We start from the raw sequence: 25,715 nt of genomic DNA, 5'->3' as shown, positions 1-25,715 counted from the left end.
CTTTCCAAGAATGTGAAGAGTTTGTCTTTGCCCCCTATGTCACAGATTTTCAGTATGAGCGCAGAGAATTCCCGCACGTAATCATGCACTGATTTGGTCTGGCAGAGCTCCCATAGCTTTCTCCTTGCATTGTACTCAACATTTTCGGGGAAGAACTGTAGGCGTATAGCTGCCTTCAGTTCTGCCCATGTCTCGAGGGCATCTTCACCGGCCCTGATGGCTTCGTATTTCACCCGCCACCAGAGTTTGGCATCATCCTAAAGATACATGGCAGCAGTTTCTACCTTTTAGCTTCCTCTAGGCCACCCACAACATCGAAGTATTGTTCAATGTCGAAAATGAGGTTTTCCACTTCTTTGGCAATCCGAGCTCCACTGTATGGCTTTGAATCAGGAATTTTCAGTTTTTGTGCCACAAGGGTGAGGTTCACAACAGCTATGATTTGATTTCCGCCTCCTCGAAGCAGGCATTATAAAGCAGCATTGACAACATTGAGCTGGCCTGTCCAGTTGTCTATAGTTTGTTGCATGGCAGTCACCTTGTCTGCCTCTTGTGCCCTATGGGCTAAATCCTCGGTACGCTCCTGTTGGAGGACCTCGAATTTACCAAAACTTTTGGCTGCTTCTGTGGCTGCCATTTGCTGGTCTCCTTCAGAGTCGTGACTGATGTTTTCTATGTCAACTTTGGCCTGGAGTAGTATGCGGTCCAGGTCATCCAAAGTTTGCACTAGGCTGGTCTTTAGATCAGGCACCATTTCCATGTTGGGCTGTAATACGTCAACCGTCTCCTCAAGGATCGTGATGCAATACCCATGATTCACCATGGTAAAAAATGGTGGTAATTGCAATGTAATCCCTCGTCCAATGTCGAGCCTAGGCTCTGATACCAACTGTTATGCGGCGCCTTCCTGAGATTCTTTGGAAGGGCGACATAAGGCTAAGCAATCGATGTCAGTGCGATTGTTGTCCGCCAACTGAGGTCTCCTCCGTACGCTAGACTAGATTGTCAGTTCTATACGGAAAAACCAATGTCATGAGCAACTGAGAGAGCAGAAAAGATAATTGAGAATGAAAGAAAGCTTGATTGCATTAAATGAAAGCTATTACAAAAAGCAACACGGTGTCGGGGGGAGAGACACCAGTACAAAGAATTGTTTGCTTTCAAGAAAGTTTGATTTCTTGATCCCCCTTAATAATGCTTAAAAAAAATAAACCAAAGTTACATTACTTGACCTAAATAAGATGTAAAAGCACACTGAAAGAAAATGCAGTAAAACTACTCTATATTTACAATGAAAAGGACTTAGTCTTCTACAAAGTAGAAACAAGTCTGTTGGCAGCAACTTTGTCTTTAGCATCAGGGTCTTTGCGCACGGCGTCATCTGCCCGCGCAGCGCTATTCGCATCTTCCTGTGGCTGGGCACTGGTGATGGCTATCGGTGGGGCGACAGAGGCACATGCGCGCTTGTCACTTGGAGTTGCCGAGATCACGGGGCCGACCATGGCGCTGGACGTTGGGAGGCTTGCTAGGACGCCACGGGGCACGTCCAAGGGGTCATGGGGCATGGCTGGAAAGTCGCCCATGACATTACTCATGAAAGTTCAAATAATATTAGTACACAGAACACACATGCCATAGAAAAACAAAAGGGAAATAGTAAAATTTTATGAGACAGGGACACTAACTAGTAGCAAAGTTAAACAAGCAACAAAGTGAGGAACCTAAAATATCAGTAGTGATTAAGTAGCAGCAATTGAAAGAGGACAGTGGAACCCCAAATCCCAGTGCTTCAGAGTTCACAGGAGCCTCGAGAAGGGCTCCGGGCAGCGCTTGCACAGGAGGAGGTCGTTTAATGGTATTATGGCCTTGGCTTTCAGCCGGCCAAGAATTCAACAGTTTCAGTAAATATTTGAGTGTAATAGAGTAAGTGAGTGAGTGAAAGAGGAGAATAGTGAAAGTAATAACAGTAATGAGGTATGTCCTAAGGGATTTGGGGAAGGGTTTATATAGTAGTCGAAATCAAATATCTAAACAAGGAAACACAATAAATCAAACATGAATAGGGAAGGAAGAGCATGCAAAATCGTTTAAGAAACAAATTAGGAAAAAATCAGGCAAACCTTAGTTTGAACGGAATCAAAAATTTGTTGAAGATCTTGGTGAATCGGATCCATATGACCTTGCCATAATGCATATAGATGACATATCGTCCAAATCACGAAGGGTAAAGCTGATTTTCCTTGATTTGGAGACTGGTATTTTCCAAAAGTGATTCAAATACTAAGTAACACCATAATCTTGTAAGTAGCAATAAGGTAACACGTAAAAGGTAAGAGAATCTCAGAAGGAATCCATGATTTGACCGGATTCGGAGAAGATTTGGGGAGGCAGCTAGGGTTTGTGAAGTGAGGGGAGGGTTTGAGAGCGTATGGAGGCAGCTTCTGAGGGGAAATGGGTTAGGGTTTTAGGGGCTTGGCTAATTAAAAAGGTGGGGTGATCATAGAGCGTTGATCTTGAGAGATCAACGATCATGATTAAAGAATAGGCGGGGGCGGGTCGTTTAACGGGTCGCGACCTGGTCATTTAAAGAGGGTCGTTTGGTTTGGGTTGGGGGGTTATTGGGCTAAGGTCCTGTTTGGGCCGCCAATTAGATCCGAAACATGGCCTGATTTGGTCCGAAAATTTGCCCTATATTGGGCTATAAAATTAAATACACGAAAATTATTTAAAATACTTTATAAAAAGTAATTTATAAATAATAAAAATATTACTTATGCAGAAAAATGATTGAAAATAATAGCTTAACATTATAAAATATAAAATGCTATTTTGGTGTAAATAATGTAATTATGTATAGAATATAGGCTACTATTGCAAAATTGTGTAAATTGCTAAAAATACAAATGTAATTATATAAAAGTAAAGCAAAATATTATGAAACATATATGAGGATGAAAATAATAAATTTGGACAATTAAGTCATCATAAAATAATTTAAAGGGGTAATTAATACATATTCAAGTTACTTATATGCAAGAAAATCAATTTTAAAGCTTTAAAAATTATGGGAAATTATAGAAAATACTTGTATGACTCTTGTAAATTGGTGATGATGCAGGAATGATATTTTTTAAATCATATATGACATTTATAAAAATATGAGGGCAAAATTGGGTATCACCAACTGCCGCTCTTTACCCGAAAATGATGAAAACATTATCGGGTAAAGAAAATGATGATCAATTTTGTCTGAAGTGAGTGGGGAATGATGTGCTTTGAAAAATGGGGGCCGAACCCTGGTTCTTGAGTTGCCTACATATCCCTGGTGTTACAGGAATCAAGAAGTATGTAGTTCTGGATCCAACGGCTAACGAAACGGATGGAGTTGTTATAAGGGTGGTCGTGTGTTTTGAAAAGGATCTTTTGGATATGGTAGTGTCGTGAGTAACGGATGATTTCAGGTGGAGCTATAAATGCGAATTTGAATGTTACAGATGCATAAGGAAGATATTTGAATGGTTACAGAACAAAGGGTAATCAATTGATGATCATTGGTTACGTTTGAGGTGATCGAAAGATGTGAATGTTGTGAACGGAAACAGGAGCGAGAATTGCTCCTGATTGTAGAACGGTTACCTCTCAAGTTACCTGCAAAACGTAAAACACGATGCATGCGAATATATAGGGGGTTATTGCGAAAATTTAAGCATGATGCAAATTCCCTTTGGACCATGAGAGTTGTCTTTGGACGATGAGGATGATGTCTCTAGACTATGACGTTCTGGGCCATGAAGCGTATGATAAGGGATTTGCAGGCCATAGAATGGTGTCCTCGGGACATGTGGATGGTTCCTCTGGACTATGACGCCTTTGAATAATGATATTCAATTTCGAGAGATCCTCCGACCATGGCATGATGTCTTCGGGCTATGAGGATGATGCCCTCAGACTATGGCGCCTTAGGATAATATGGCGATGTTTCAGCCCATGAAATGCAAAGATGCGGCAATATCGATCGTTTGACAGAGGAGACAAGTAATGCTTAGTCATATGCAAGAATGAGACAAGGCTTAGTCTTGTATGCAATGAGGGAAGTGCTTAGCCTTACGCAGTATGGAGGCAGTGCTTAGCCTCATGCAGAGAATGGAGATGGTTCTTAGTCTCATGCAAAGAAAGGCAGTGCTTAGCCTTATGCAATAATGGAGGTCGTGCTTAGCCTCGTGCAAGGAATGGAGACAGTGTTTAGTCTCATGCAAAGAAAGGCAGTGCTTAGCCTTATGCAATAATGGAGGCAGTGCTTAGCCTCGTGCAAGGAATGGAGACAGTGCTTAGTCTCATGCAAGGAAAGGCAATGCTTAGCCTTATGCAATAATGGAGGTAGTGCTTAGCCTCATGCAAGGAAAGGCAATGCTTAGCCTTATGCAATAATGGAGGCAGTCCTTAGCCTCATGCAAGGAATGGAGACAGTGCTTAGTCTCATGCAAGGAAAGGCAATGCTTAGCCTTATGCAATAATGGAGGTAGTGCTTAGCCTTATGCAATTATAGAGGTAGTGCTTAGCCTTATGCAATAATAGAGGTAGTGCTTAGCCTCATGAAAGGAAAGAAAATGCTTAGACTTATGAAATAATGGAGGCAGTGCTTAGCCTCATGTAAGGAAAGACATTGCTTAGCCTTATGCAATAATGGAGGTAGTGCTTAGCCTCATGCAAGGAAAGGCAATGATTATCCTTATACAATAGTGAGGACACTGTTTAGCCCTATGCAGGAAGAGAAACGATTAAATATGAGGGGGAAAAGTGATTCTTACCTTGGCGCATTTGTGCTTGGCAACTTTTGTCGGTGTGAAGATAGTGAACTTATTGTATGTATACATTTGCGGACGTTCTTGTTATGTCCATTGTGCTTGTATCCAAAGAACAATCGTGAGCTTTGGAGGGGGGAGGTTGGTTCGTGCTCTTGATTCCTTTCTTTGCCTTTGCTCCTGTTTTGAAATCCTATTTGAGTCACCCTGGGTAACGTCCGACTACTACAAAAAATGAAATTTTCAAAAATCATGCATTTGTGATAAATCATTTATATAAAATGTAGTTGTTTAAAATATGTGATAATGCATGAAAGCAAATAATTTTGTCGAATCGGTGATTGTGACATGAATTTGAGACATTGCAACGTGCTTAACTTAGAATTTTGAGGATCCTCCTCAAATTTATCCCCCAATTTAAATGCATACTTCTGGCGATACATTCCTTGGTGATCCTAAATGCGATAAGATTGGGCAAACTAGATATCTTGCCCCAGTTTCTGACCATAGGGGAAATCCACAAGGTTGCCTACGTATCCCCTCTTAAACGGGAATCAAGTCAAGCGTAGTTCAGGTTACATCAAATAGAAAGTGCAAACATAGTCATAAACATAATATCTCTTGACTGCATCCGAATTGTTAGGTTTTGCCCATATCTCTCCATCCATCTCTGCATGTATAAGTGCTCCTCCTGTCAGTACTCGGTGAACCATGTAAGGGCCTTGACAGTTGGGTAAGAATTTCCCCTTTGCTTTATCCTGATGTGGGAAGATTCGTTTCAACACCAATTGCCCTGGTGTGAATTGCCTTGATCTAACCTTTTTATTGAAAGCCCTTGCCATTATGTTCTGGTAGAGTTGACCGTGACACACTGCGTTCATTCTTTTACCATTAGTGAGAGCTAGTTGTTCGTACCGGTTCTGTACTCGCTCCACGTCGCTGAGCTCACCCTCTTGTATGATTCTTAAGGAAGGAATATCCACTTCGGTAGGGATAACGACTTCGGTGCCATAGACCAATAGGTAGGGGGTTACCCCAGTTGACGTACGAATGATGGTGTGATACCTAAGCAAAGAAAACGGTAGCTTCTCATGCCATTTTTTATAATTGTCCATCGTTTTCCTTAATATCTTCTTGATGTTCTTGTTGGCGGCCTCCGCGGCTCCATTCATTTGTGGCCTGTATGCTGTAGAATTTTGATGCTTGATCTTGAATGTTTTACATAGCTTTCATCAGGTCAATGTTGAGATTGGCAGCATCGTCAGTAATGATTGACTCAGATACCTCAGATACCCCAAATCGACAAACAATGCGGTCTTGGACAAAATCAGCTCCGACCTTCTTAGTTACAGCCTTATAGGAGCGACTTCAACCATTTTGTGAAGTATTCTATAGCCACCAAAATGAACCTGTGTCCATTTGAAGCAGCAGCTTCAATTGGTCCGATGACATCCATGCCCCAAGCAGAGAAAGGATAGGGTGAACTCGTTGCATTGAGTTTGTTGGGAGGCACTCGTATTATATCAGCATGTATCTGACATTGGTGACACTTTGAACATATTTGATACAGTCTGTCTCCATAGTCATCCAGAAATAACCTGCTCTTAATATCTTCTTGGCCAAAACGAAACCATTCACGTGAGGTCCGAAAGTTCCGGAATGTATTTCTTCGAGCAATCTAGATGCTTCCTTGGCATCGACACATCACAACAGTCCCAAATCAGGAGTCCTTCTATACAGAATTCCTCCACTTTGAAATAAATGGTTGGCCAATCATAGAAGCGCACGCTTCTGAGTATGTATGGCATTCTCTGGGTATTCTCCCTTTTCCAAGTATTCCTTGATATCGTGGAACCATGGATTTCCGTCAAACTCTTCTTCAACATGAGCACAATAAGTTGACTGCTTATGAATCCCTATTGAGATAGGATCGATGAAATTCTTGTCTAGATGTTGTATCATGAAAAACAAGGTAGCTAGTGCATTAGTGAAGTCATTCTGGATCCTTGGAACATGCTTGAATTCTATCCCTGTAAACCTCTTGATCAACTCTTGTATAGAATGCAAGTATGGAAATATTTTGGTATTCTTAGTAGCATATTCTTATAGTACCTGGTGTACTAATAGATCAGAATCTCCGATTACCAGCAACTCATGAACGTTCATGTCGATGGCCAACCTGAGTCCTAAGATGTGGGCCTCATATTCTGCCATGTTGTTGGTGCACGGGAACCTAAGTTTTGCGGATACCAAGTAATGTTGACCAGTTTTTGATACTAAGACAGCTCTGATGCACACTCCCTTGAAGTTTGCTGCTCCATCAAAGAACATCCTCCAACCGTCGTATGCCTCGGCAATATCTTTACCTACAAACGACACCTCCTTGTCAGGAAAATACATCTTCAATGGTTTGTATTCTCCATCTACGGGATTCTCTGCCAAGTTATCATCCAACGCTTGCCCCTTGACTGCCTTCTAAGTTACATAGATGATGTCGAACTCACTTAGCAATATCTGCCACTTTGCTAACTTACCCGTAGGCATGGGTTTCTAAAAGATGTATTTTAGTGGGTCCATCTTTGATATGAGATATGTAGTGTATACACAGAAATAATGTCTCAACTTCTGGGCTATCCATGTCAAAGCACAGCAGGTGTGTTCCAACAAAGAGTACTAGGACTCATAAGGCGTGAACTTTTTGTTGGGATAATATATCACTTGCTCTTTCCTCCATGTTTTGTCATGTTGTCCTAGAATGCAGCCAAAGGCTCCATCCAACATGGACAGGTAAAGTAGCAAAGGTCTTCCTGGTTCTAGCGGGACCAACACAGGCGGTTTAGATAAATACTCCTTGATTTTGTCGAAGGCATTCTGGCATTCTTCAGTCCAGCTTGTTGCAACATCTTTCCTCAACATTTTGAAGATCGGCTCACATATCACCATTGATTGTGCTATAATGCAACTGATATAATTGAGACGTCCTAGAAAACTCATCTCGTCCTTCTTGTTCTTCGGGGGTGGAAATTCTTGGATAGCCTTGATTTTTGATGGATCTAGCTCAATACCCCGACGGCTGACGATGAAACCTAGCAACTTTCCAGCAGGGACTCTGAAGGCACATTTTGTGGGGTTCAACTTCAAATTGTATTTTCTAAGTCGGTCGAAAAACTTCTGCAGGTCTGCTATGTGATCTGAGCTCCTTTTGGATTTAATGATAACATCATCCACGTATACCTCTATTTCCTTGTGTATCATATCATGGAAGATAGTCATCATGGCCCTTTTGTAGGTGTCCCCAGCATTCTTCAAACCAAACGGCATTATTTTGTAACAATATATTCCCCATAGTGTGATAAAGGCAGTTTTTTTTTGGCAACCTCTTCGTCCATCCAAATCTGATGATTTCCTGCGAAGCAATCCACAAAGGATTAGAGTTCATGCTTGGCACAATTGTCGATCAGTATGTGTATGTTAGGCAACGAGAAATCATCCTTAGGACTTGTGCTGTTCAGATCTGGGTAATCGACACATACTCTAACTTTCCCATCTTTCTTCGAAACCGGCACGATGTTGGCTAACCAGGTCGGGTATTCGACCACTTGAAGAATGTTGGCTTTGATTTGCTTGGTGACCTCATCTTTTATCTTCAGACTCATATCTGGCTTGAACTTTCTGAGCTTCTGCTTTATCAGTGGACACATGGGATTGGTAGGTAGCTTGTGAGCTACTATGGATGTGCTTAACCCAGTCATATTGTCGTAGGACCATACGAAAATATCCTCATATTCCATTTGGAACCTGATATACTCTTCCTTCCTTGACGGTGATAGATGAATGCTTATACGAGTTTCCTTGACTGTTTCAGAATCCCCTAAGTTAACGGCCTCAGTTTCCTCCAAATTAGACTTTGGTTTGTTTTCAAAATTCTCCACTTCTTTGACAATTTCCTCAGGTATTATATCATCTTCCAGATCTTCCGAATCACTGTCCTTATGTTGCGTTGTCTCATTACATGTCATAGTTGTAGGTTCATCAGAATATGTAATAATTATGCCGAAAAGAATGTAGAAAGATAATAATAAATACGAAAAGTAATAATGCATTAATAAAATTTAAAATTGTCAACAAGTACGACTCGATGGCTAAAGTAATTATTTCAAAATAAAATACTGAAAATATCTTAAATGCTCAAAACAATTTGAAAACAAATCATGCTAATTTGCCAGGCTACCCAGGAACTCGGCGAGCCCGGACGGTGCAGCAGTCTAGTTTTTGAGAACAGCTCCTTCTCCCACTATCTGAATGGTAAGGTCTTTCTCCTCCTCTATAACAATTTCACTGCAGTCCATGTGTTCTTCGTCCAGAAATAGCTTCCTCATATCGGCCAAAATATTATCTTCCCTGGATCCCCATATTATATCAGCCTGACGGAATGTCTGGTGCAGAGGTGGTATGGGTTGTTCCAGTGGATAATAATGGGCGCACCATGGCGGTATCCAATCCTGATGTTCTTGTACGGTATATTCATACCCGAGTCCAAGGTCGTGCCATGATATTGTGGTTGTATGGATTTAGTGATCCCCTGATGCTTTTTGCCAAGACCCTTTCCTAGTTTATATCCCGTCCACAGCAATATGCTTTCTATTTTCTTGCTCCACCATCAACCTTTTCAATTGCATTCGCCCGCTCAATGCGGTGATATGTTTCTCCACCCAAATTCCTCCCTTTATCAATGACTGGAATGATCTGGCTGGTGTAAATAGGGTTGCTTTCGTCTTACTGAATGATCACCTCCTGATGATTCCACTCGAACTTCACAACCTGGTGCAGAGTGGAAGCCACCACCCCAGCTGCATGTATCCATAGTCGTCCCAATAATAGGTTGTAAGTAGTAGATATATCTAGCACTTGGAACTAAATATCAAACCAAGTCGGACCCATTTGTAGATCAAGGTTGATTTACCCGATAGTGGCTCTCTGAGATCCGTCAAATGCCTTTACATTCATGCTTCACATTCATATTTCGTGCAAGCCTTTACCTAATCATTTAAGAGTGGTCAGTGGACATATGTTCAGACTCGAACCTCCATCTATCAGGACCCTGACAATGAACTTATCCTCAAATTGCACTGTGATGTGAACGCCTTGTTATGAAACAACCCTTCTGCAGTAACTCATCTTCATGGAAAGTAATTTTGTGACTCTCCAGTACCTATCCGACCATGATATCCATCTCTCCACTAGTGATGCCGACGAGTACATAAGCTTCACATAACACTTTCATCAAGGCATTCTTGTGTGCATCTGAATTTTACAACTGTGATAAGATGGATATTTGAGCGGGAGTCTTGTTCAGGTGGTCAACAACGGAGGATTCCCTTGCTTGTATCTTCCTCCAAAGATCGCCAGTTCCAGTCTCAATAACAGGCAGCTTAGGTGCAGCTTCTTTGCTCGTTCCTCCCAGATTTTCAGGTGTGTAAACTCTTCCAGTTCTAGTCATACCTTGGGCGGCACCTGTTTCTTCCACTTTGACTTTTCCATTTCTTCTTGCTTCCGTAACATAATCCCATGGGACGGCATCAGACTTGTAAGATGGTCTGGGAGCTACCATTACAGTGAAGGGCGTATCTACCTCGACCTCAAATGGTGCCTGGGTTTGTACCACAACTGGCGTGAGGGTGAGCGGAGATGTTTTAAGAGTGTCTCCCTCTTGAATGAGTCCGATGGACCATTCCTGATCCCATTCCTCATCAGTTTCTATCACGTTCACCCCCTCATCCCTGTGATCTGGGAGAGGGTTATTGTAGACATTTGGTGCAGCTATCTTTGCTTGTATAACCTTAGTGTCGATCAATGTCTGAATCTTGTATTTCAATGTGAGGCACTCTTCAATAGTATGACCCTTCATGCGTGAATGATAGGCACATGTTTTGTTGGGATTGATCCACTGGGAAGGATTCTCAACAACAACATGAATAGGGGTTACGTAGCCAGCGGCCTTCAGTCTCTCATACAATTGGGCTATGGGTTCAGCAATTGGGTGTATTGTATAGGAGTTCTGCGGTCGAAATTTGGACGAAGCTTTGGGTAATTTAGTCGGCTGGGTGAAGGTGAATGGGAATATGCAGGTTGAGTGTTGTTGGTATAGTAGGTGGTGGAAGGATATTGGTATTTTGGGGTGAGGGTTGATATGTGGGTGGAGGTGTTTGGTATGTGAGGGGAGACTTAGGGCCCTGGGCTACCATCACATCATCCATTTCTTTCTTCCTTGAGATACCTCCTAATTGCAAGGCTTTATTTGTGGCTTGCAGTGCCTCAAAATTAGTCACCATCCCACTCTTGATTCCTTCTTCTATCCTCTCTCCCAACTTGATGATGTCTAAGAACTTGTGATTCTCGATGACCATCAACTTTTCATAATACTGCGGATCTTGAGCTCTAACAAAGAACTTATTCATTTGTTTTTCTTCAAGTGATGGCCTTACCTTTGCGGCCTCTAATCTCCAACGAGTGGCATACTCGCGGAAGGTTTCTGTCAGCTTCTTCTTGAGATTTTGGATATAGAAAATGTCTGGTGCCGTGTTGAACCTGAACCTGTCCATGAAATCTGATGCAATACTTACCTAGTCTGCCAATTTCATCGGATTTTGAATGATATACTAAGACAAGGCATCTCCCGTAAGACTTCGCATGAACAATTTCATGCAGATTTGTTCATTCTTACCTTCTCCTACAAGCTTGTCACAGTAGGTTCTCAGATGCACTTTCGGATCACCAGTGCCATCGAACATTTTGAACTTGGGAGGTTTGTAACCCGGCAATTCCACATCTGGCTGAATACACAAATCTTCATAGTTTAGACCTTCAACGCCTTTCCCACCTTCAACACTCTGAACTCTCCCTATAAGTTTCTTGAGTTCCTCTGCCATGTTTCAAATGAGCAGGTCCTTCTCAGGTATGTATATGGTTTTTTGCGGGGTATGGGGTAAAGTTTCCACATATATCGGATTGCTTTGATGACTTCCTGGAACGTGGGTAAATGGGTGATCGTTGGTTGAGTTTTGGGGATCGAGAGTAGGTTTTGGTGCATTTTGGGGAGTGTGATAAGTAGTGGTTTGCGGGTATTGAGTTGGATGATGGTGATGTTGTTGAGGGGTTTGCACTGGTGATGGGTTAAGGTTCTGGGGAGGTGCGGGATTATGATACTATTGTGGTGCAGGAGGATTCAGAACTATGGGTGGTGTATTCTGGTTGGTGTTTGGTTTTGGGTAGTTGGGTTTTGCTGGTTGATGCTGGGAACATTGAGAGTAAGGGAAAGGTTTGCCATATTTCGGACCTGCTCAAGCTCGCCTTGTAGCTCCAGGATTTTCTGCTCCAAACGTAAGACCAACTCATTCTACCCCGGGGTGCTTTTACCATTTGAAGTTTCAATATTTTCCGCCACAGTAGCATTATCTTTCCGGATACCACTTAAATCATCCATCTTCCCTTTGCCCTTGATTTGCTTTTTGGGTCGCTAGGTGGAGGAGGAGGAGGAGGACCTCTGGATCTAGTGTGGTATGCTGATGATGTCAGTATGCACGAACCAACCTTTGGGAAATGGAATAAATAAAGAAATAAAAAAAAGGTAACCAAGTCAGCAAGGTGAAAATAAAAGGGTGTTTGCAATATTTAAACATGTTTTACAAAAGTAATGCAATAATTCGCGTCCTAATTTGGGGCCTCATTGTGCCTGAGGTAGGCCTAAGCGACATATAGACTTGGAGAAAATCGATGCCAAAGTTTGCTTCATTTCATTAGTGCAAAAATAAGCCAAAACAATCTTTTACTAAATCGACACTAATAACAATAAAATCACTAATGGCATTAAGCCTTATTACATCTAAATCTAATCTAACTAGAAAGCAGTAGAGAACATCATCTCCTAATCTACTTGGCCCCTGAAGGACCTTCTCCATGCTTGGCTCTCTTGACCCCATCAATCATGTTCCCCAGATCGCGCATGTCCAGCAATAGGTAAGCTTTTGCCAGCTTTCCTCCTTCATCGTCATCCATGCCTTGACAATCCCAAAGTCTCTTTCTCATCTTTCCTTCTAGATCCATCATTCCTTGCTCCAAATATTTTAATCTATCCGTCATCTTAGTGGCGATCTCCTTCCATTACCTTATCGCTTCCATGTTTACTTTGTGTTGCTCTAGATGTTTAGCTTCGGACTCGAACATCCTTTTGCCTTCATCTATGATCATATTCTTCAGATTGACTCCTGGTTTGACGTCCCCAGCTACGTCGTCTTCCAGCCATGATAGATAGTAGTACATATGGCCAGCGTGATATCTGTCTGGCTCAATAGTTTCTCTTTCCACAATGATCTTTTTGTTCCACATGTGTTGCGCTTCGAACCTGAATGGGATGACATCTCACTTGAAGTCTGCCTTGTACTGAACCATGTTGGAAACCCGAGGTATGACTTGTTTTCTTCCAGCTTGCCTCATTACCCTTATAGGAGCGTAAGGGTAGATTCCTCGTAGCCCAATCAGTACCAAGTAAGTAGTCCCTTTAGATCTGATGATGAACTCACTACTAGGAAACCATTCAAACATCCAATGCAATTGCCCGTCTGTCATATTGCTGAAGAAACGCACCTAACCTATAGCATTTCCAAGCTTTGCAAACCTGTTTGGAATAAATGTCATTTTCTTTGGGTGATGATTCGATGTGTAGTCATTTAGTGGCCTTCGCAAAAGCTGTTGATGATACTCACCCCTTTGAAAGTGTTCCAGCAGCCAAACTCGTAGCAATAGATTACAACCCTCAAAGTGTCCGAACCTATGCTTGCACCGATCTAGAGCACGATACATCTCAGCAAAGATCATTGGGATGATAGCATAAGTTTTTCCTTCGATGCCATCCTTTGAAAGATCAACAACCCCAAGAAGCAAACTATGAAAACATAAACCCGACGATGCACCCATCCTAAAGAAGTAATGGCTAGTTCATCATGATGAAGACGATATGATTTTCTATGCCCATAATGCTCGTAAAGAAACTCAAAAGGGACGTATGATTTCTTTAGACAGCGCAGTTCACCATTCTTCTTAAAACCCAACATTTTCAGAAAACCACATGGAGTGCAATTTTTTGGCACTAGCTGTCCCGTACTATCCCATGGTAACTTGGCGAAACCCCCTATTTCTTCCACGAGAGGAGTCATTTCTATGTTGCCAAATCTAAAAACAACTATTTTCTCGTCCCAGAACATGGTAGCGGCCTCGATTAATTCCCTATTTGGTCGAATGTTCAGCAAAGATGGCAGGTCACCAAGTACTCTCCTCACATGAATTCTATCACAAGGTGCAAGGTCAATCCACCAATTAATTAGCAAAGGCGGGATGTTCTGGACCATACCGAACCTGGGGATTTCGTGCTTCATTTTCTGAAAACAAACAAAGGTTAGCCCTTTCCCCCTCCAGATTTGACTACTTACGTAATAATGATCAACATGTTGGCACATTTTCTCTAAGTGATGCAAATAATATGATAGCGTCCATTGGGATTGTGAAAATCCCGTCGGACTTTGGACAAGGTTTTATCTAAGTGGGTTGTTACGTCAATGACGTCTCAATCCGTACTAGGTTTAGCGTGATGCATGTACATTTCAAATCGGAGTGTGGTTTTCTAGGAAGGTCTAGACTGGTACTCGCAAGTGGACAACTTGAGAGGGAAAGGCACGGGACCGTCGACTACACCGCTGATTGACTAGTCTACCGCAAATAAGCCTTTCCGATTTAAAAGGGTGTTTTCAGGAAAGCGCGGACACTCATCAAGCGTCGCTATGTTGATAATAACCACGAGTGGAGTATGATGTGGAGCATGTTTTATGCAGAAATAGTAACATGTTGTCAAGTATTTGCATGATAAAAGTGCATAAAACAGTAAATAATATGGTAAAGATGAATAGGAGAAGGAAAAGAAGAGAAAAGAAAAGAAAGGCAAAAGAGAGAAGTCAGTGTAACTCATGAAAATGTGCGAGAACGTAATGAAGCAGATAGGGAAATAGGGATAGGAGAGTCATGATATAGCAGTCTTAGACAAGATGAGGAAAACGGGGAGAGAACGTACATGTCATAGAAAATAAAGGGAAATAAGAGAGGGGATGTACATGTTATAGCAAATTAAACAAATAAAGGAAGATAAGGGAAAAGGATGTACATGTCATTAAAAATTAAACAAATAAAGGAAGATAAAGGAAAGGATGTACATGTCATAAAAAATTAAACAAATAAAGGAAGATAAGGGAAGGGATGTACATGTCATCAAATATATCTGTTAATCCACATAAGTCAACTTCATTATGGTAAGAGCCTAAGTGTAAATCCCCAGCAGAGTCGACATGTTGTCGCGCCCCATTTTCTCGCGAAAGCGAGTTTCGATGTGTGACAACTCTTTTAAGGGAGGTATTAAAAGAGAAGAGTCGCCACCAAATGATTTTTAAAGTGTATTAGCGCACCTATTTGCAAATAACTCTGTTTAACTAGTCTACATCACCAAAGATCGGGTAAGGGCTCAAATTACCTCAAAGAGAAGGGGTTAGGCACTCTTCGAGGTCCACAACGGTGGTTCCCGGCAGAAATTTAAATTTGTGGATTAGATTATTAAGCTAGGTGATCAAACAAGCGAAGAAAGGTATAAAAGTCGAAGACTTATTTATAACACATATATTATCGGTACAAATCTTAAAGATTACAAGAATACAACTGCATTGGTCTATGTTAAATGACTAAGTGTGAATAACAAGTATATAAAGAAAGGGGGACCTAAGTTTTTTAGCCTAAAGGATCACCCCATGCAACATAAATAATACTTCGCAACTCCCTTAGAGTAGGGGTCGCTCATATTATTCAGCGGACATAGACTATCATCTCCTGATATCCAATTACTATGTTAAAGTTATTACTTAAAGACGCTTTAGTTCAATTTTAAACCACATCCTATGTGTGCACTACCCGTCCCATGTTTATGGTCCAAGAGGTTTTGGACCTACTATTAGGTGGTTCTAGACTCAGCTTAGGTTGCTCAAAATGTTAAAACTAGGCGACATTCAAAACAGATAGGACTTCATATAAAGACAATTAAGTGGCTCAAAATATCCTCCATACATAGCAACAAAGGCAAGCAAACACATTTCAGGTTATGCACTAGACAATTTCAGAAGCATCAGAATCATTAAGTCTTATACAAGTGGTACCGTTATTTTTAGACTAACTCATAGGCAGATTAGAAGCGTTGCGAATCTTATAGGCATGATTTCTAATTATCTACGTAATGAGGCAGTGAAACGATCCCAAAACTCTGAATTACCAGTGTTGATTTTATAGATATGCTTCTTAGGCAAGTGACAGTGTCCTATAGGCAGGATTTCTAGTAATTGCATAATGAGGCAGTGAAGCATCTTGAAAACCCAGGATTAGCAGCGTCGATCTTATAAACAGTTTCTTATGCGAATCATAACATCCTATAGGCAGGATTTGTAATAATTGACAATTAGACATGGTTTTATAACACTTTATCCCTATAGGTATGTCATCTAAGTGAGACAGTATAAAAGTAACAAAAAGCAGCTGATCAATTATTTAAAACCTTATAGTCATGATATCTAGATTAGCAAAGGCATGTATTATTGTATCCTAGAGGCATGCTATCTAAAAACATTGAGTAGTAGACATGGAAACAAGTGTAGTAATTACTTGAGCCAACATATTTTGACAAGTTAAGTAAAGTGTGTGCGTGATTCCTATAGACATGGTTCCTATTAGTGTGCACAAATAGGGCATGCTAGACATAATAGCAGATAGAACACGTAGACCCTATAGACATGTTTTCTACCCTTTCATGTGGGTATTAGTGTACCTCAGTCCCTTTTACTAACCTCCCCATTATTCGTTATTACAAATTATTGCAGACCAAATAAATAGTATAAACAGAATAAACAGTCACAAGCCCAATAGGGCATCTATAATCCCAACACAAAGGAATCCTCCGACTTTCTGGGCCTTCAACTGTCTTGCTCTCTGAACTACTAGTGGGCCCAAATCCCAAGCTCACAAGGATGATTAACATGCACCTGAATCCAGTACCCAGGTCCAACAACACATGTGGCCCGTCAAACCAGGCCCAAATGCGAAGATAATTGTCTTGCTTACCCATTAGCCAATGACAAATGCCACAAATAACAATCCATGCAAATTAATTACTCAAATAACTTCAGACATAGATGTGTACACGATGGAATAATTAGGTGTTGTAGATAATGAATAAACTGGACTTGTTAAACATGATATCCCAAATAAGCACATGAATAAGAATAGAACAAAACTCTCAAAGAGGTTTCAATAGATAGGGGTTTAAGACAAACATGGTACAGAACTGATTCAATAGGAGTTCACATATAGGGGGGTTGCCAGGAGGATTTAAAATAAGACATGCTTGAAACTAGTCCTACAGACCAATCATAGACACAATTCCTAGCAGGTATTCAATTAATTCTAAAGAAAATAGAGATTCTGAAGGCTTATCAGGTATGGCAAGTTCAGTTATGCATCCATGATTACCCAAAGGGATTGGACTCAAGTAAATTTAACACTAGCATGGTAGGATAATAACAGGATTATAAAGTACAAATAAAACTTTGTTGGGGTTCACTAAAGGTATAAACATAGGTCATGCTTGGTCTGAAAACTTAAACAATCTAGCATGCAAGAACTCGTGCGATCATGGATTAATTTTAAGGAAAGTTATCAGCTTGTATATGAAACATAGGGAAAGCATGATCACAGCTAATTGACACTCAAAAAGCAGGCAGGCTAGTGGGCATAGACCAAATTGACAAACACATTCGAATTCTAGGCAGACATCGATCATCTCAAGAAGGTTTAAGAAATCTAAGGTGATACAGGGACTCATAGCAGATGAAACTATGCAAAATTCAAAGTTAATATGAAAGTCAAGTAGCACTTAAGAAGGGCAGAATCCATTCAAGCTAAAATACACATAATGAGAGTACACTACATATGTTGAAGCCTATCAAGTTCAAATACAAGAGAACATGGAACGGTAGTGTCACGACCCAATTCCATTACAGGCCATGATGGCGCCCAATATCGTTGTTAGGCAAGCCAATGCTGATCAATCTAGTGGTTTCCCATTTTTAATAAGTTTGCTAAGTGAATAACATTCCTCATTGTTAAAAGATTTAGGAATTTAAAAATGTAAAATAATTAAACGAAAGCAACTAAGTGCAAATCGTAATCATAAAAATAAATCCAAAATCATAACTTTACTAGTGTGTGCCAAGACTTGGTGTCACAAGTATATGAGCATTCTAGTAGAATATACAAAAGAACACTAGTCTACTGTCTGAAAGGAAATAGACAGAAAATATAACAAAAGGAAGAGTCCATGTAACACCCCAGAAAGTTTCGAAGTACTTAAGTGTAAGGCCTGGTAAAATTTGCAAAGAAAATAATGTTTCATGGTACCGAACTAGGCTCACGTGTTTGAGGATTATAGCGTGGCTCGGACTTTTGGGTTGAACAATGCACAGGAAAGTAAAGGAATTTTTTTGCCGGAAAAGTGTGTTTATGCGGTCCATTATACGACCGCATAATCACTCTGCGGGCCGCATAATGGCCGCAGAAGTGAGCTGGAGAGGGCCATTCTGGAAGCAGCTATGCGGTCGACTATGCGACCGCATAACTGTTATGCGGTGCATTATGCGATCGCATAACAGTTAAGTGACCGCATACACAGGCAGTGCTTTTGGCTATTTTGTAACCAATTATGCGACCGATATGCGACCGCAGAACCTGTTCCGGAGCTCCATTTTTGGGTTTTTAAAACACGACCCTATTTCGTTAAATACACTCTTTGGGTCATTTTTGAGCTATTATCTGACATTTTAGAGTGAGATAGGGTGCCCTAAAGTGAGAAGGTGTTCTCCAAAAATTGTTCAATTCTTGCCCAAGTTTTGGAAGATTGAGAAGGGAAACTCACTAGGTCTTCATCCTATAGGTAAGATTCTACACCCTAACCCTCAATTACGAATTTTGTGTAGAAATGGATAATAAGCAAGATAATTTCTGGGCAAGAGGGTTGGTTATTTTACATGCATGTGTTATCAAAGGGTGTAGAAAGATTGTTGAGCTAAAAATGGTAAAGGTTGGGTTGTGGGATGATGGAATCCTCCATGAAAGGACCTTGAAACCTTAATGCTAGTGTTTGATAAAATGCTCAAATGAGCTAGAACCATGATCATCTTCCTAATTTTGGTTCAATTTGTTATATTTCTAAAACAGATTGAAGTTGCTAAGAATTCCGGAACATTTAGAGTGTAAGGAAGCTCAAGTGAGGTATGTTGGCTAAACTCTTCTCTTAGAATTGAATCCCACGATATTCATGTAAATTATGTAAGTCCCGAGTGATTCATTATGAGACTGGCCATTCCGAGTAAGATTGGGTTGAAAGATATATATTCAACAAGCATTCTAAATGCTTTAATCATGTTATGTTACTAATTGAGGATGTGTTAAAATACGGGTTGTGCATTAATAATGTTTCGACTTTAAGTCAAGTTCAAATGAAGGCTATTATGCCAAATTTTGTGAAATATCTCTATGTGCTTTAGACTCTAAATTGCTTACATGTGTACTACACACCTTGATTTGAGTTGTATTTGTTGTTGATAATGATAATGATATTTGAAATTGATAAGGTGAGCATGAAAAACTGAATATGGCCAACGTGCCAAGAATGACCTTATAATTATGGCCATTAGTGTCAATGAAATGAAAAGATGTGAAAGTAATATGAAATGCGATGATTGATATAAAAAGGTTGATGTCTCAAATAAGACAGCCTAGTGGGTCGGGTCGTGATCGGACACCATGCCGCACACATGGTGGTGATTGTGCTGGAAATTGTAATTGAAATTGTGATTGTGGTCGATGTCCCTAATGGATAGCCTAGCCAATCGGGTCGTGATCGAACTCCGTATTAAAGACGGTGGTATTGATATTGAGAGAAATTGTGGTTGATGTCTCTACTGAGATAGCCTAGCCGATCGGATCGTGATCGGACTCCGTGCTAAGAGTGCGGTGGTACTGGTTTTGTGAATAGTGGTATTAGTATGGTGAATAATGGTACTGGTATTGTGGATAATGGTATATCGATACTAAAAATCTCCCAACGTGAGATATGGAAATTAATTTGAATAGTCTTGATCCTAAATTGAGGTTTGATGTTAATTAAGGCATTCATTGATATTATGATTATCTTGTTAGTATTATTTGTTATTCTATTGAGAGGGTGTTTAGTTATACATACTAGTGCTATTCGACAGTACTAACGTCCCTTTTGCCGGGGGTGCTGCATCTTTCAATGGATGCAGGTGGTTCCACAGCAGGAGATATTGATCAGTGATAGCAGTACACCTTCTTCCCAGCTGACTTGGTGAGCCCCACTTCATTCCGGGGTCATGTATCTTTTGTTCTTTGTGTATTCGGTTTGAGGTATAGCCGGGGCCTTGTTGCCGGCATTATCATTGTACTCTTTTTTATCTATAGAGGCTCCGTAGATATAGTATGGGTTGTGTATTGGTGATGGGAAAGACAAACTATGCTATGTTGTGGTTGTATTACTTGTCCATTTGAGACTTTAAAAATGGTAAAACTTATGGTAAGAAATTGGTTATTGCAGACATGACCACTTTATTGTTTAATTAAGGAAAACATATATTCTCTTTATTCATGAATGAGTTTGGGTAGAAGGAATCTAACAGGCTTGCTCGGTTGGGTTCACTCGGTTGAGCGCCGGTCGCACTCCTCGATTTTGAGGCGTGACAAACTTGGTATCAGAGCCTAAGGTTTTAAAGTGTCCTAGGATGTCTCGGAGCCGTGTCTAGTAGAGTCCTTATTATCGGTGTGTAGACCACATCTATAATTAGGATGCTACATGGGCATTTAGGAATATTATCCTTCTTTGATATTCTGAATCGTGCGATGAAACTGGGTGTGAAACTGTTCTTCCTCCAACTTGTACGTTGAGGTTCAAGGTAAGTTTAAATGCTCTTTTGGTTTATTCCAAGTAATGTTGTCATGTGTCATGACGAAAGGGTAAAGGCTTGAATATTAAACAGATGGCACACGTATCATGTTGAATGAATAATATGACATATGAGATAAGTATATCGTACCATGAGCTTACTTTATATGAGATGAGTTCTAGAAGTGATTACCCACCTCGAAAGAGGCAGTGACGTGATAAATGAGACATAAGCTTAACTAGTACATGTGGATAGTGTGGGAACCATGTATATGATTCTAAGATGTAAACATGTTACATAGGCACGTGATATATGAAAGGCATGGCCTGGAGAGTAATGATAAATGTGTAGGTCTCTCACGGGAGACAAGAAGTTATGAAAGGAGAGTTGATTGAACCCACGATGAGAAGACACTAGCACTATGAACGTTATAAGAATCCTAGGAATGTGTGAAGTGGTGTTACACTCCAAAAAGGATATTGACATGAGGGAGTTGGATCCCAAGCCTATGTGGCTGAATAAGAGTAGAGAACGTGTGAGGTTAATACCATGGTGACTTAAATCTCCCTAATAGTCGAACATATATATGAGGGATAGAGACATGAGACATATGTCCCTGAAGTTGATAAATTCAAGACCTGTGTCAAAGTGTGAATCATTCACCCCAAGTGGGGGAAGAAAGTCCATAGAGAGGCCACTTAAATACAATAAAACAAGAGTAAGACCATGTAGCTATGATGTTTGAATATTTTGTTGAAGACAGGTGTAGTCTAGAAAAGAGATAATGGGTAGCATGATTCTCTGAAAGGATATGCTAATGATAGACCACTAGTACCCCAAAAAGGTGGAAGGTTAAGGAAGGTAAATTCTTCATACATGGCAATGTGAATGACAGGGTCAACGATCCTAGAAACTAAGAGTATGTTTACAAAGGGATTCTATACTTGCTAGGGGGTCAGGAACAATGGAACCCAAGGAAGTAATATGGGTCAAATGTGAAAGGTTGCGAGTTTTTAGGATGAGTTAATCATGGATCTGCGATTTAGCTAAACCTCTAAGGCTTTAAGAAAGACAGAACCAGTGGGAAAGATAAATGTGATGTTATAATAACCCAAGAGTGCATCGGTACTTGATGGATAGTCTCTTAAGAATCTTACAAGCAAGGAAGTGTTAAGTGATACATGGATGAACACACTTTCCCACGGATATCCCAACAAGTGTCGAGAGGCAAGCATGATGAATTCCCAACTAAGGGAAAAGACCACGTAACGTATGGAAGGGTGCATAGCTATTCAATAACTAGGGAGAATGAGGAGAGCAAAATTGGAATAAAATCTATAAATTGAGATGGTTATGGTTATTGCAAAATAGTTCGTATCAGAATGGTCGACTCGCCTAGAGCACTAGTGTTAATGGAAGATATAAAGGATCAACTGTAATGCAGCCGACTTGAGTGACGCCGAATATCAACTAAAAGATATAGAGGGATTTCATGTCTACATATTACATTGGAAAGTGAGACTACTGGTGATGAAGTGGTGGTGTGATAAACTCAACAAACCATACACAATGATACTACAAGTTCATGGGAGGCAAACAAGTGTGTGGAACAATAAGGTTGTCAACTATGAAATAAGGTCAAAATGGGATGCGAGTGAATGCTCTAGTCACAAAGGAAATATAGTATCAATATATTGTCTAGACCAAAGGGAAAATGTTTGAAACAGATTAAGAGAGGATGAACACTTGTTACGAACCAAACATGTTTAACATGATAGCTCTTAAGCTGCAATACCAGGAAACACTATTGGTAACTACAATACGGGGAATAAGGTGAGTTACTCATCGAGGATGGAATCAGGTGGACTAAATCCTACACTTATAAGGAAAACAAGAAGTCGTCATTGAAGAATTTAGGAGGATCTCAAGTTTCAGAAAAGGCCCTGTTCTGGTTAAATATATATGAAGGGTATCGATATGTGTTTTGGGAAGTGTTTAGCAGTAAAGAGGAATCGTGAGAATGTTTACTATGGAAGTATAATGGTTTCTTAAAATCCTATAAGACTTATAGTGAGGAAAGAGGATGGCTAAGAAAGGTCTGAGCACGATGTTACTTCACATATTGAGGCAATGCCATGCAGGTTGATGTTATCAGGGTGTGCGCGCAAGCTAGTAGGTGTTATTCATTTGAAACAGATGGTCCCATAAGAAAACTGGCCTAGTAATGTCTTTTGTTGAGAAATTTGGAAAAAATAAGTTGCAAGTACTAATAAGATCGTAACAGTATCAAGGAAGTTTTTGCAGAACTCAATTTCTAGGAGGTCATATGAAAGAGAAATCTGATATAGATGTTCCACTAATGATGAAATATGTCAAGATGATCATTTATACCTCTAGACAACTCAAGAATCATGAGAAAAAGAATCCAACACATGACTTAGGACTTGCGGCTGTGATTTATACATTAAAGGTTTGACGTCATTAATTGTATGGGGTCCAGGTGGACATATTCATGGACCAAAAGATCCTTCAATATATTTGCAAATAGAAGAAATTGAATCTAAGGTAGAGAAGATGTCATGAGTTACGTAATGATTACGATATCAATATTCTATATCATCCGGGGAAGCCAATGTTGTGGCAGATGCTCTTACCCAGAAATCTATGGGTAGCTTAGCACACTTGGAGGCATATCAACGGCCATTGGCCAAAGAAGTTCACCGATTGGCTAGTTTGGGAGTTCGTCTTGCGAACTCTAGTGAAGGAGGGGTAATTGTGCAAAATAGGGCTGAATCATCGCTTGTTGTGGAAGTCAAAGAGAAGCAATATAACGATCCATTGTTGGTGAAATTAAAAGAGGGGATTCATAAACATAAGATCATGGCCTTTTCTCTTAGCATGAATGATGGTACACTGAGGTACCAAGGGCGACTCTGTGTTCCAAATGTATATGGTCTCCAAGGAAGAATTATGACTGAATCTCACACTTCTAGGTATTCTGTACATCCAGGTTCTACAAAAATATATCATGATCTTAAGGAAGTCTATTGGTGGAATGATATGAAGAGGAATGTGGCGGACTTTGTGGCAAGATGTCCGAATTGTCAGCAAGTAAAGATCGAACACCAAAGACCTGATGGGTTGGCACAAAACATAGAAATTCCAATGTGGAAGTGGGAAATGATTAATATGGACTTTGTGGTAGTATTACCGCGCACTTCGTGCAAGTTTGACTCAATTTGGGTGATTGTGGATCGGCTCACAAAGTCATTACACTTTTTGCCAGTTAAGTCTACCGACACAGCAGAGCAGTATGCTCAGCTGTATATCAAAGAAATAGTCAGGTTGCATGGCACCCCAGTTTCCATCATTTCGGATCGGGGGCACAATTCACTGCTAATTTTTGAATGAAATTTCAGCAAGGTTTGGGTACTCAGGTGAATCTTAGTATAGCCTTTCACCCGCAGACTGACGGGCAGGCAGAGCGGACTATTCAGATACTTGAGGATATGTTGCATGCTTGCATTCTAGACTTCAAAGGTAGTTGGGATGATCATTTACCACTCATAGAATTTGCCTACAACAATCGCTATCATGCTAGCATTCAAATGGCACCGTTCGAGGCTTTATATGGTAGGAGATGTAGATCTCCCATTGGGTGATTTGAAATTAGGGAAGCAGAGTTGATAGGGCCAGACCTCGTGCATCAGGCCATGGAAAAAGTTAAAATAATTAAGGAGCGGTTAAAGATTGCTCAGAGTCGTCAGAAATCCTATTCGGATGTTCGCCGTAGGGATTTGGAGTTCAAAGAAGATGATTGAGTATTCTTGAAAGTTTCCCCCATGAAAGGGGTAATGCAATTAGGTAAGAAAGGAAAAATTGAGTCTGAGGTATGTCGGACCGTACAAAATTGATCGGTGAGGTGGCGTACAAGGTTGAACAACCACTTGAGACGTGATTAGTACTCCCGGTATTTCATGTGTCTATGTTGAAGAAAGTAGTTGGAGATCCGACACTCATTGTTCCGGTTGAGACCATTGAGGTAAACGAGAAATTGACTTACGAAGAGATTCCGGTTTCTATTATTGATCGGCAAGTCCGAAAATTGAGAAATAAAGAAATTGCCTCCGTGAAAGTGTTGTGGCGAAACCAATAGGTTGAAGAGGCTACTTGGGAGACCGAGGGAGAAATGAAGAAAAAGTATCCTTATTTGTTTGAATGACCATGTATTTAAAATTGTGGTCTAGAAAAAAAAATTATTATGAGACTTACTTTTTATGAATTTTATATCATGTGAACAATTGCATTAAGGGTGTTCCTATGTGGATATATATTGCTTATGAGACCACATTTGGTGTTGTTTTGTATTATGTTACGTCGTTGGAATATGTATATGCTGTTAGGATGTGTTTCTGGGGCTCTCTGACAGGTGGATAGGCCTAGTTATAAGGAAAACTCAAGCGAAATCTTTGGAAATTTTGGGAGTTAGTCAAATTTGGGACTGCTCAAAAGTGGTATGAAATAAACTGAGTTGCATAAGATGCTAATGACGGATTTTTACCCTCATTCGAGGACAAATGATCCTAAGCGGGGGAGAATGTAACACCCTAGAAAATTTTGAAGTACTTAAGTGTAAGGCCTGGTAAATTTTGCAAAGAAAATAATGTTTCATGGTGCCGGACAAGGCTTACGTATTTGAGGATTATAGCCGCGGCTCGGACTTTTGGGTTGAACGATGCACAAAAAAGTAAATGAAATTTTTTCCAGAAAAGTACGTTTATGCTGTCCATTATGCGACCACATAATCACTCTGCGG

General features: G+C 40.4%; 2 protein-coding genes across 2 annotated transcripts; both read right to left on the bottom strand.

The window, feature by feature from the left end:
- Positions 1 to 5,377: 5,377 nt before the first annotated feature.
- LOC138895830 (uncharacterized) lies at positions 5,378 to 5,917 on the bottom strand. The gene has a single exon (XM_070180567.1). The coding sequence runs from the start codon at positions 5,915 to 5,917 to the stop codon at positions 5,378 to 5,380; it is 540 nt and encodes a 179-aa protein (XP_070036668.1).
- Positions 5,918 to 8,230: 2,313 nt separating this feature from the next.
- LOC138895829 (uncharacterized) lies at positions 8,231 to 8,554 on the bottom strand. The gene has a single exon (XM_070180566.1). The coding sequence runs from the start codon at positions 8,552 to 8,554 to the stop codon at positions 8,231 to 8,233; it is 324 nt and encodes a 107-aa protein (XP_070036667.1).
- Positions 8,555 to 25,715: the final 17,161 nt, after the last annotated feature.

Source organism: Nicotiana tomentosiformis, chromosome 7 (assembly GCF_000390325.3).
Source record: "Nicotiana tomentosiformis chromosome 7, ASM39032v3, whole genome shotgun sequence".
NCBI classification, from domain to species: Eukaryota; Viridiplantae; Streptophyta; class Magnoliopsida; order Solanales; family Solanaceae; genus Nicotiana; species Nicotiana tomentosiformis.
This window is presented reverse-complemented; position numbering and strand designations above follow the sequence as displayed.

Coding starts and splice junctions, on each gene's coding strand:
- LOC138895830 (XM_070180567.1), bottom strand. CDS start 5,917: ATGGACAATTATAAAAAATGGCATGAGAAGCTACCGTTTTCTTTGCTT.
- LOC138895829 (XM_070180566.1), bottom strand. CDS start 8,554: ATGACTGGGTTAAGCACATCCATAGTAGCTCACAAGCTACCTACCAAT.